The sequence below is a fragment of the Carassius carassius genome, chromosome 5 (assembly GCF_963082965.1).
Source record: "Carassius carassius chromosome 5, fCarCar2.1, whole genome shotgun sequence".
In the NCBI taxonomy this organism is placed as follows: domain Eukaryota; kingdom Metazoa; phylum Chordata; class Actinopteri; order Cypriniformes; family Cyprinidae; genus Carassius; species Carassius carassius.
In genome coordinates this window covers 10,001,923-10,014,740 of record NC_081759.1, presented here as the reverse complement: position 1 = coordinate 10,014,740, position 12,818 = coordinate 10,001,923, and the positions used below count along the sequence as shown (strand labels likewise).

The following is a 12,818-nucleotide window of genomic DNA, read 5'->3' as shown; positions in this document are numbered from 1 at the left end:
GGTGACTATTTTTTCTATGTTTAAATGCTTTAATTTATCCCAGCTTATGCACTGACAACTATAAATTAGCCACAACATCCATCTGAGGATCTAAACCAGCTTGACAAAGCAGCATTAGCTCAATCATGGGGGTGAGGGGTTTGGCAGGGATAGCTGTATAGTAACCAATGACAGACAGGGGGAATGTTTGGAAATCTGTTGAAATCAATCATTATTTTACCAATTCTGGTAACACTGTCTTACACACGGTAATTCTGTCCACAGGTACCTGGGTGACATTTGGATCTCAGATCTCCGATGAGGTGAAATTCTTTCTTAATTTCACATGATATTAACTTAAACTCTAAGTTAAATGAAGAAATTCTGAGAAATGGTGGAGTGTTTTATATATTTTTCTATATATGCAGTAGCCAATCAGCAAATGTAAACATATCTAATGCATGAAGCACAAGTTTAAATAACTTTTCGGTGGTAATTGAAAGTTTTTGCACAAAGATGATTTCTTTAAGGGGCCAGATCTCTGTCATCTTCTGTATGTGTTTGTGTGTGGATGCTTTTCTGTAGATGGCGGAGAGTTTGATGACGATAGCCTACGAGAATGGAGTAAATCTATTTGACACGGCAGAAGTGTATGCTTCAGGCAGGTACGATTCCCAACAGTGTATTGGATGAGAGATTCTGTGTATTGCATTCTTGTCCTGTCAAGTACTAGACCACAGACATAGATTTGGGGCCTTAATATGTGTTCATCCCTGCCAGTAAACATGTTTTCTGAATGCATTTTGTGAAAAAGAAGTGTGCTTAATAGTATTGAATGTGGACTTGTCGTGCACTTAAAATAAAAAAGTAAATTTTTCATAAAAATTGTCATTTTAAATAATATAATATTAATTAAATAAAAGGACACTTAAAATAAGTGTATTTACAAAGCATGTTCATATTTTTCTTAACACATAAGTAAGCTTTGATTTAAGTAAACTCAAAAAGTTTACTTTAAAGTATATTTAAAATCTTAATTTTAATAATATTTTGTCATGCTTTAAAGAAATAGATTTCTCAAAATGAAAATTTGCTGACTAACATGCTAATAATTTTTTTTTACTGTAGTACTATGTTATTCAACATTACATTTAAAGTTCATATATTATAAATATACTAAACTGCAACATCATCATTACAAATGTGCAACTACAAATATGTTTTTTAAGTTTCAATGAAAATGAAATGACATATTTTAGTTTTCCATAAATGTAATATTTCCTTTTTCTCCTTAATAAGCTTTCTCCTTATTAAGTCCTCTTAAGGCTCTGGTTGTTTAAGTTTTACATCTCTCTTTCTGCCTACACAGAATTGAGATCTTCATTTGTAGACACTGGTGTAGAGCTGTCCAGTCCTGCTCCTGCAGGGCCTTCCTGCAGAGTTCCGCTCCAATCCTAATTAAACAGATGTGTTGGAGCAGACTGGAGCTAAACTCTGCAGGACGGAGGCTCACCAGGAATAGGATTGCACAGTCCTGATGTAGTGTGACATCTACTTAGGTTAAAATAAAGGGGGAGTTAACTGAACAGCTGTTTGGAGATCTTTGTGATTGGAGGTGTAACGACATTATGTAACGACATGCTGATCGTCATTTGGAGTTGTGTAGATTACATAAATGACCTTTGAAAGGTCAACATGTCCTGTGGTGTGACATGCTATTCTCCATCTAAAACCATTTTCAAATAACTAATTCTTTTATAATTATTATGCATGTGTAACGGAGGCCTGCTATAAGAGCTGTGCGGGTAAACCTCACTCTCCTGATCTCAAGAGGCACACAGAGTGAGTGGGGGGAGTTACAGTAGGGGTTACACATCCATCTTTTATAACCTGATATTAAATGAATATTTAAAAATCCATACACTGTAAACCGACCATTATCAAAAATATACTTTTCTTATGGTTATAAAGCCTGCTGGATCATAATTGATACAAATTTCTAAGGTTTTCAAATTATCACTATGGTTAAAACATTCCTGAAAAAAACAAACAAACAAAAAAACAGGGTTGTACACAATTTACTACATGCCTCCTGTTGGCTGACTGATAAGTCTGTTTTTTTAGCAAGTAAAATAAAGTTTAGTATAATTGTGAAAATATGCACATTCAGCTTGTTTTACTGATGTTTATAAAGTAAACGTATTTTAAAAAAATTTTTTAGGTTTATTTGATTATAAGTATGTAATTTTCTTTTATTTATTTAGAAAATGTATGTTAACATATGTGTATCAAATATGATCATCAGACTTTTGAGGAATGATTATTTGTTCATTTCTGTCATTTTTTATTCCTCGAATATATACTCCATATTCTTTTGTATTATACTATATGAGCCATAAAATCCTGATGAAGAAAATATGATACTCAAAAAAAAACTTTTTAAATATCCTGTCTAAAGTTTCAGTAAATTGTTCCAATTTGAAAAATTGTAATTTATTAAGGGCCTGTCAAAATTGATGTTGATTATCAAACATCCATATACATGCTACCTAACTATATTGTACATTTTGAATCTCATTTTATAGTTGACCGTTTTTCTTTTTTTTTTTTAAGAAACAGTTTGGAAAGAGTCAATGCTAGTAGCTAGGTCACTCTTAAATGCACAGGTCACTACAGCTGAACAAGCATGCCCATGTTCCATTTCACGCTTCCAAAGTCCTGCATACAGCGGGCAGCTGGGTGGCAGACGCCTCTGGTGACCTACATTAGGACCTACATGGTCACATAGTCAGTTCTGCTTTTATCAGCAGAATGTGCTGACATTACATGGGTTTTTTACTGAATATGCCTCACAAATTGAACTGTAATGGAATTAACCTCACTTCTCTAAGGCACCATTAAAATTTCAGACATTATTGCAAATAAATGCAAGAAACCTGGATAAACCTCATCTCCAATCATGAGGTCATTGGTTTGCCTGTTCCTTTATTTTTTATTTCATGTTAGTAGCTTTTATTTTCTGTTCATTTTAAGTTTTATTGGAATAAAACTTAAGTAACTTTAGTACTGTATAGTAAGCTGTCATTCATGTCCCCCAACCAAACAATGTGAGACAAGTGAAATGGTTTAATACTTATTTAGACAGGGTGGGTTACATTCTGACCAAAGTGTAAGAAATAGTAAAAGTGATTATTTTATATGCTAAATTATTGGATATTATTGCTTTATTCACTGGTCTCTTCAGGAAAACAGCACGTGTTTCAATGTGTGCAGATAGTGGAGGCTTTTGTAAAAATGTGGTTGTGGATTTTTAAAAACCTTTTTGAATTTCCCTTCAGCCTGCTCGTGTTCTTGCTGTCAAGTTGTTGCCCCTCTCACATTTGTTTCTATCTCAGTCTTTCCCACATTCTTCATATAAACCCTTTAAATGTCAATTGATTACATTGAAAACAGCTGTGTAGAAATAATAAGCCAAAAAAAAAAAGTTATGTTTTAAGTCAAACATGATAAAATGCATGTAAAACATTTTTGAATATAATATTATAAAACATAATATAATGTTTAAATAATAATATGACCACTGTAATAATAATAATATGACCACTGTAATATCTTTTGGCATTTTTGGTTATCAGGTAAAATCCGCTTTAAGAATGCTGAAGTTATTTTCTAGAAAACTAGCCTGAGATTGAGACAACTTATTTTTATTTTTTTAATTTGTTGTGTAATAGTAATAATATTAAAATATATTTCGATTTTGTGTCTTTATTTTTCCGCAGGGCTGAAATCACTCTAGGGAATATTATCAAAAAGAAAGGCTGGAGGTGACCTGCTTTTGTTCTTATGTCTGTCATTTTTTAATTCATTTTGTGCCAAAACAGTTTGAGTATATGAGTAATGCAGCCTATATACCTCTCAGTGACAATATATGGAAAAAAAAATTATGTTTTATCTAGAATGTCTGTATTCCTGTGCTCTGCTTATGGTCAATCTTGAAAATGTTGGAAAAAATAAAATAAATTGTAGGATAATATTAGGTTTGTCCTCACTATAATAAGCACCCTTCCCCCCTCCCCCTAAAAAATCTGTTTCAGACGGTCCAGTTATGTAGTAACGACTAAGATCTACTGGGGAGGACAGTGAGTATCTGTTCAGTTTTATCAGGAAAATGTTGTGTTTAAAATATAGGTTATTCAATTCCAGCTGCTTGTTCACTACGTTGCAGCATGCACTACACTACACTCACTAAATTGATTGCATTTTGTGTATATTCATCTTGAGAGGTTTTCTGACTCCACAACTATCCTCTCTGACATTTCTATTCATAATCCCCAGGGCAGAGACAGAGAGAGGCCTGTCCAGAAAGCACATCATAGAAGGTAAAATGCTGTTTATGACTAATAAGATGATCACAATAAAGCAGACAGACAGCGATGGCGATGTGTCTACAGGTCTCAGAGGTTCCCTGTCTAGACTACAGCTGGATTACGTGGATATTGTCTTTGCCAACCGAAATGATGTGAACAGCCCTATGGAAGGTCTGTAATTTATTTTTTTTACATCTTTCATGGCATGTGTTGCAGATGCATCATTTATGGCATATCGCTTATCACAAGTGCTTTTGTGTGTTTGTCTTTACAGAGGTAGTACGTGCGATGACATTTGTTATAAACCAGGGTATGGCCATGTACTGGGGAACGTCACGCTGGAGTGCCATGGAGATCATGGTACATCTCAATACACCAAAACTGATCACACTTTTTTTTAACCTATTCTGAGGACCAATTCTTACTATAGTCTAACTACAACTTTTGCCTCAATAAACTCTTAATAAGGCATTAATACGTGCTTTATAAGTACTAATAAACAGCCAATATGCTAGTAATAATAAGCAATGCTAATAAGCAACTAGTTAATAGTCAGAATTACTCCCTAAACTTTAATGTTACCTCAAAATTCATGCCATGAGCATTCCTGTGTCTTATCTGTTTCTCATGTAAGTCAGGCCAAAAGCTACTCACAATTTATAGTAAAAATTATTAAGTCAAGCAACTCCTTTAAGAAAATAGCTTAAAGCCATTAAGCCATAAGGGGATAATGCCTTTTAAAATGTACTATCCAGTAGGGGTGCGCGATAAATATCGTCCGATAATTAATGCGCATCTCGTCAGTAAAGCCGGTTATCTAATCACCGGTAATTTCCATCAGCTGTGTGATTTCACATAGAGTAGTTGTTACTACACGGAGCCGTGTTTATTTTGACAGCTTTACTGACAAGATGCGCATTCATTATCAGACGATATTTATCGCGCACCCCTACTATCCAGCAATATCATTTTTATTTCTATTTTTCTCAAGCATGTTGAAAAAACACATATATATATATGTAAATATATTTTAGTGAAATAACTACATTTGACCATAAATTTTGACCACAAATACTTTTATTCTTTTATCAGGAAGATTTAACGATTCAGTATTTTTTTTTACTGATTCTAGCAGTTTCCTATGCTGCATTTGAAAAAAATGGAAAGTGTATTATGGAAAATATAACGGAAGCCATTTCTGCCACAAAATAAAAAGTAATTGTTACTTTTTAAACATGGAATTGTGAGAAAGTCAGAATTCTCACAATTCTGTTTATTTCTTTCTGCCATAGAATTCAAAACTAGTAATTGCTACTCAGAATTCGTAAAAAAAAAAGAAAAAAAAAAAGAAAAATCCCCACAGAGTTTATATCTCACATTCCAGACTCTTTTTAGTGTTCATATTTTGCCATTTGAGAGTTATAAATTTGTAATTGTAAATTAATATCTCACAGTTCTGATTTAACATCTCTAATTTTTTTAGAAAAAAAGTGTGAATTTTTATTTATTTATTTATTCTGTGGCAGAAACAGGCTACCATACAGTGTAGATTATAACCTCCATTAAAAAATGTCAACATAACATTTGGTTGTGCTAAACTTCTACTTATTTGAAGAAGTGTCCTATATATTACTGTGAAAATATAAGTTCTACTGTCAAAAATCATATTAAATGAATGTCTGTACTGTTAGTTAATTACTCCCCAACACTGCTGTAAGCATTGATTGTTAAGATCTGGGCCACTGAAAGGACAGTTTAACCCCTTTTTTGTCTGTGTGTTTGTGTGTTTAGGAGGCATACTCTGTAGCGAGGCAGTTTAATTTAATCCCACCGGTATGTGAGCAAGCCGAGTATCACTATTTCCAGAGGGATAAAGTCGAGGTGCAGCTGCCAGAGCTCTACCACAAGATCGGTCAGTCAACAAGAGTTGCCTTAGAATGAAATGTAAAATACATCATTTAACATACATTGAAACCTTTACTTAATTAATTTCAATTTGACTTAAGTATGTTAAGATTATCTGCAAGTACAGTGTTTTAAAAAGGTCTTAAAGGTTCAAAGTACATGTCATTGTAGTGTTACCACAATATACAATATAGAATTACTTTAAAGGTCTATGCCATTAAACCAAGTGTGTAATTATTCAGATAGCTAACAATAAACATCGTCAGTTAAGATAACATTGTTTTAGAGAAATCATGTCATTGCAATGGCAGTTGCTCAGCTGGTACTGTATATATGCCCTTCATAAGTATTCAATGTGCCATGGGACGTAAATGTCATGTGACTGACTTTATGTTAGAGCACTTCAAAGCAGTTGGGGGAAAGCTAACTATAAAGGTAAATCAGTATCAAAACTCGAGAGGTTGAAGATCTGATTGTGAGAACGTGTCATATTAATATTTGTATTTGTAAGTTAAAATTTACACTCACAGCTCTGATGTGAAAAGCTGAATCTTTCAATTTGCACACACAGACAATGAACAAAACACCCGTGTTTTGAATTGGAAGTTGTAGATTAATAGATATAAATGTTTAGAATGACATTCACACAAATAAAATGACATACACACATGTTTACGACATATTTACTTTTGCACTTTACTTCAGTTTCGCTGCACAACGTCAAGTCGGCACTTACAACCTCTCAGATCTGGAAGTACAAGTTCAAATCCTAGCGCTCTGACTTTTGCTACTCTTTTTGCGATATTCTGTTGCAAAACTCACTTGTGCACTTGTATATGCAGATGTGAGAGAGCAGAGCTGGGGGCGGGGCTTTGGTGCAAATGAAGACATTTTATTGGTCGATGCCTGACCAATGAACAACGCCAATTGTCTTCACTGAATATCCTTAGCTTTGACAGGATTTTAAGACAATGCATTCATTTTGCCATTCGGGTATTATCTAGTAGACAAATAATGCAACATATTTTATATGTATATCCCACTGCATATCACTGTACCAGAGTTGCAATATAATGCTTTTTTTATTATTTTTATGTTTTGTAAAAATAATTTTAACTTCTTCATTGGGTTAAATTCCTAATTTGCTTGTCAGTAATGAACCTTTTTAAATGCAACATTATTTATTTTATTTTTTTTTATAAAAATCGAGTGTTTAATAATGTCTAGATGTATATTAAACAGCAAAACCTAAAAATAAGCACTTATGACCAGAAATACTGTTTTGAGCAACTAGTAGAGCTAAATACATGTATTTATTAAACATCAACAAGGCCATCTAGTGTTTAAGCAATGGAATTGCATATGAATATTATCTTTCTGTCCACCAAATGTCTCTAATTTAAAGCGTGCCTCTTTGCACAGGAATTTAAACCTAAATACTACAGTTATTGTAATATAAATAATAACCATTTTAGAAAATGTTATATTTCAAATGGTCATTCATGGACCATAGTTATTGCACATATTATTTAGTACCATGATCTCTTCAAATTAACTAAACAGGACTGAGTTAACATGTAGTACAGTTTTTTTATTGGTTAAAAGTTACACTTACTTGTTTAGTCACATTTAACTGCCAAGGAGGAGTATGAGAATATAATGCTGTTCCATTTTCCAGTATAAAATGCTATTATAAGGCATAGTCATTAGTCAACGTAGTTATCCATGCATAATCAATGCACTTTAAGTGTTACAAATTACTGGTAATCACTGCAAAAAGTGCAAATATAATGAAACTGCTGTCTGTCCCAATTATTACATTTCAAGCATATTGACAAAACGGATAGTTTAGTACTATTGATAGCTCCATGAACCACGTGACCGCGTGGCGGTGAGATCAAAGCATGCTCTGGTACAGCGAGTTTACTCTGCAATATGCAGTGGGATATACATATAAAATATGTTGCATTATTTGTCTACTACATAATACCTGAATGGCAAAATGAATGCATTGTCTTAAAATCCTGTCAAAGCTAAGGATATTCAGTGAAAACAATTGGCGTTGTTCATTGGTCGGGCATGGACCAATAAAATGTCTTCATTCGCACCAAAGCCCCGCCCCCAGCTCTGCTCTCTCACATCTGCATATACAAGTGCACAAGTGAGTTTTGCAACAGAATACCGCAAAAAGAGTAGCAAAAGTCAGAGCGCTAGGATTTGAACTTGTACTTCCAGATCTGAGATGTTGTAAGTGCCGACTTGACGTTGTGCAGCGAAACTGAAGTAAAGTGCAAAAGTAAATATGTCGTAAACATGTGTGTATGTCATTTTATTTGTGTGTATGTCATTCTAAACATTTGTATCTATTAATCTACAACTTCCAATTCAAAACACGGGTGTTTTGATCATTGTCTGTGTGTGCAAATTGAAAGATTCAGCTTTTCACATCAGAGCTGTGAGTGTAAATTTTAACTTACAAATACAAATATTAATATGACAAGTTCTCACAATCAGATCTTCAACCTCTCGAGTTTAGCTACTGATTTACCTCCATACTAACAGCCAAAATTAGTCACTGGTGAAATATATAAATAAAAATAATGAACTATTGCTGATGTTTTTTTTATGTTTCATTCTATAAAACTACATCTAGCCAATACAGAATATAACGGCAGGATGTATTTACCATGTCTATCTTTTGATTTGAACTGAAAGAGAAAATTGACTGAAGTATTATTCTACAGTGCTGTGCTGCAAATGCAAGTTTTTAAATGTGCAACATCTCAGTTCATTTAAAGTTTTAGGTTTAAATAGGACAGATGTCAACTCTAACTCCATGTCTCATGACTTTCACATGCTGCACAGGTGTTGGAGCGATGACCTGGTCTCCTCTCGCATGCGGGCTGATCACTGGAAAATACAGTGATGGTGTTCCAGACTGTTCAAGAGCCGCGATGAAAGTGAGTCCTGAAGGGTTTGTCAACAGATGTACTTGAAATTGTATCATCTAAATCACATTATAATCATGATTAAATCCATGTGAGCAATGATAAATGTTCAGTGTTCAGTCGTGTGACTGTGTCTTAGGGCTATCAGTGGCTAAAGGAGCGAGTGTACAGTGAAGAGGGGCGCAGACAGCTGGCGAAAATCAAAGAGCTCCACCTGGTGGCTGACAGGCTGGGCTGCACAGCTGCTCAGCTCGCCATTGGTGAGTCAGTGTCTCTATACTTTCGGTATAAGTGGTCTAGTACACGCTCAAGCTAATTTTGGCCAAAAATCGTCCACTTATATGAGCTGCCCAACTCCTGGAAGTTGTATAACGTCAGCAAGGCAAAGTAGAGCATACTAGACTGAGAAAGTGTTTGTCATTATTGTGCGCTATATGCATCAGATTTCAGTGCATCAGTCATTGAACAGTCTGTGCTTTCCAGTGATGCGCGGGTCAATGTATAAACAACCCGCACCCGACCGATGTTTTCAACTAACCCACCCGTAACTCGGACCGCAAAAAAAGAAAAAGAAAATATTGTACCCGACTCACTTCCTGACCCGCAGTTTTTAAAAGTAGTAAATGCATCGCCCCTTTATATTAATTTAATTACTTAAATAGACTATAGCCTACAACATAATAAGCGTTATGACCACAAACATAAGGCTTGCCACAAAGAACCAGTTAAAGTAATGATTATGAATGTGTTTAAATTAGCAAGGAGACATTTAATTGTTTAGTAATAAACTGGTGTTTTCTGTGTCGCTGCAAAGATGAAGTTGACGATGGGGACTCGCCATGAACACCAGAGTGAAATGCACATTTCATATGGATTACATAATCAGAGAGTAGCCTATTTATTTTGGTTTGAATATGTTCGTTAAGTAGACATTTCAAGCGTTCTGTAATATATTGCCTATATTTCTTTTTAAACCCACCGACTAAAAGATTAAGACACTACCTGTCCCAAAATATCACCCAAAGTTTCTACAGCTTTTTTCTTAGCCATTTCAGAATCAGGAAAAATGACTGGGGCTAACTTGTTACTGCAGTAGAGCGATATGAATGTGTGTAATGTAAGGCATGATAAATGCTTGTCACTTCTGCTGCCCAAACTTTGTCAGCCTGTGGGTCATTTGGTTTATTGTAAAACGATTGCACTGATTTGCATGTTTCTTGGTGATGCGCTTTTTTCTGTGGTACTCACATGCACCATGTCGCTTCACGTCGTATTCTCCACCATGTCCCACAGAAAAACTGCTTTTGCATAAAATGCAAAAAGCTCTCTCTGCTTCGCCATCTACAGGTCTTAACCAAGAGTAGGCTATGTAGCGGTCCATTCGCTATAGGACTTGGGCGTCGTGACGTCATTACTTGGCGTGGCCGCCATGTTGATGGCCTCCTTTACTGCTACTCGGCCTACTGCGCAGTGTTTAGACGTACTCCCTCTCAGCCGTGTGTCTTAATTTGATTAATTAAAAATCTATTTCAACCATGGTAAACCGTTACTGTATTGTGGGGTGTAATAGCCATGGGGAAAATAAAATGAGAATGGATTAACTTTCCACCACTTTTCTGCTTGGAGGCGCGACGACGGAGACCATAACATCTGAATATTAATTTATATAGCTTAAGTCAACATTGAAAATAAGGGAAATTTCCCGGGTTACTCATCCAAAATAGGGGAAATTTCAACATTCATCTTTCTGTTGCTATCCCTCTGCTGACAGCAAAAATTCGTACAAAACTGCTGCATTAACTAACGTTAAGCGATTTGTGAAGCTAGGTCTAATGTGTCTTTGGTTACAGATTAGCATGAAATTGTGCTCTCACAACAATCTCGTTGTTGTCTTAACAAGCCCAGCATCACGCTAAGGTTGCTTTCAAGTAAGCAAAACGAGGCTTTGAAAACATATTTTTCCCTGGAAGGGCAAGGGGATAGCAACAGGACAACAGCACAGAGACTGACAGGTCCGATTGAAGGGCTCACAGGAAAATACTAAAACGGGAAGACAGCGGGAAAAGAGCACAAATACGCAAGAACACTGGAAAAAACGGGAGGGTTGACAGCTACTAACTACACTTTTGAAACACATAATTAAAAGTCCATGTGTGAATGGTTGTTAGCACTACCGGTTACTAAACTAGCAGCTAGGTAGAGCGCAGCTTACCTTAGTCCGGATTAACGTTACAGTATACTGTTTGCCGGTTCTATGATCTGCAGCTCCTGAACCCATCCATTTGTGAACTGCACACGAGACTCCAATGAGTTGTAGCTTCGGAACTGTTCTGAAGTGTAGGCGCTCACAAAACAAACACAAGGTAGCTGAAGATATCTGTAATGCAAAAGTGTGGCAGCAAGTCGTTGTCGGTACTCCACTCTTGGTTGGGAATTTCATATGGATCCAAACTGTTAATAGTGCTGATTTTGTCCACAAACTGGTCTCTGGCATCCCTATTTAGCGTATCCCTATAAATCCCACAACCTTTTCGCGTACGATTGACGTACGACTCAGCATATCGACTAACGCTTTTATTGCTCTCCTCTGAACTATTGGACATAAGTAAACATTGTGCCTATGGACGTATCCGTGTATTTATTAGGCAGTGTCGAATGAAAAAGCGGGACAGATGCTCAATTTGAATTAGGCGGGACAAAGGGTAAACAGAACAACAAAGCGGGACAGGTGGTCATCCCGCGCATCACTGGTGCTTTCTAATGTATAGATGTTTTTTATAAACCCCAGTGCTTGTGTACAATAAGGTTTTGTGAAATCTCTCACTCAGCATGGTGTTTGCGTAGCGAAGGGGTCAGTTCTGTACTTCTTGGTGTCTCCAATACAGACCAGCTTCTTGAGAACCTTGGAGCCCTGCGGGTAACACACACACACACAGGCGTTTGTTTGATTATCTTAGTTGGGACATTTAGTCCTCACAAGAATTGTCAAAACAAGCACACACATGCACACATGCACACACACACACACACACACACACACACACACACAAACTACCATTTAAAAGCTTAGGATTGGAAAGATTTTTTTTTATGTTTCTTAAAGAAGTCTTTTATGTTCACTGTGAGCATTTTTTTTTACCATAAATACACTACATATGATTACAATGTGAAGTATTATTACCATTTAAAATAAAATTTTCTATTCAAATATAATAATAATTAAAAAATGTAATTTATTCCTGTGACTTCAGTATTCAGTGTCACATGACCCTTCAGAAATGGTTCCTTTGTGAAAAAGAAATGCTTAATTGTACTTGCAGATAATATAATATTAATGAAATAATAAACCACTTAAGTGTACTCCCATCCAATAGTATTGGAACAGTGAGGCCAATTCCTTTATTTTTGCTGTAGACTGAAAACATTTGGGTTTGAGATCAAAAGATGAATATGAAACAAGAGATCAACATTTCAGCTTTTATTTCCAGGTATTTTCATCAGGATCTGATACACAACTTTTGTTTGAACCCACTCATTGTTCAAGTGACCAAAATTATTGGAACATGTAACTGACAGATGTGTTTTGTTGCCCTGGTCTGTCCTTTTAATTGATTATTCA

At 35.5% G+C, this 12,818-nt stretch overlaps 1 protein-coding gene across 4 annotated transcripts in view; it reads left to right on the top strand.

The window, feature by feature from the left end:
• Nucleotides 1-12,818, top strand: part of LOC132140763 (voltage-gated potassium channel subunit beta-3) — a 70,730-nt gene that overhangs the window by 55,415 nt on the left and 2,497 nt on the right. For 2 of the 4 annotated variants that reach the window (XM_059549723.1, XM_059549724.1), the window contains 11 exons: nucleotides 265-302; nucleotides 565-644; nucleotides 3,759-3,803; nucleotides 4,074-4,118; nucleotides 4,315-4,358; nucleotides 4,431-4,517; nucleotides 4,621-4,706; nucleotides 6,138-6,258; nucleotides 9,117-9,211; nucleotides 9,339-9,459; nucleotides 12,028-12,116. In XM_059549723.1, the coding sequence (XP_059405706.1) occupies nucleotides 265-302; nucleotides 565-644; nucleotides 3,759-3,803; nucleotides 4,074-4,118; nucleotides 4,315-4,358; nucleotides 4,431-4,517; nucleotides 4,621-4,706; nucleotides 6,138-6,258; nucleotides 9,117-9,211; nucleotides 9,339-9,459; nucleotides 12,028-12,116 (851 nt within the window). Of the gene's footprint in view, nucleotides 1-264; nucleotides 303-564; nucleotides 645-3,758; nucleotides 3,804-4,073; nucleotides 4,119-4,314; nucleotides 4,518-4,620; nucleotides 4,707-6,137; nucleotides 6,259-9,116; nucleotides 9,212-9,338; nucleotides 9,460-12,027; nucleotides 12,117-12,818 lie in introns of all 4 variants that reach the window. The other 2 variants (XM_059549721.1, XM_059549722.1) reach the window with 1 other exon arrangement.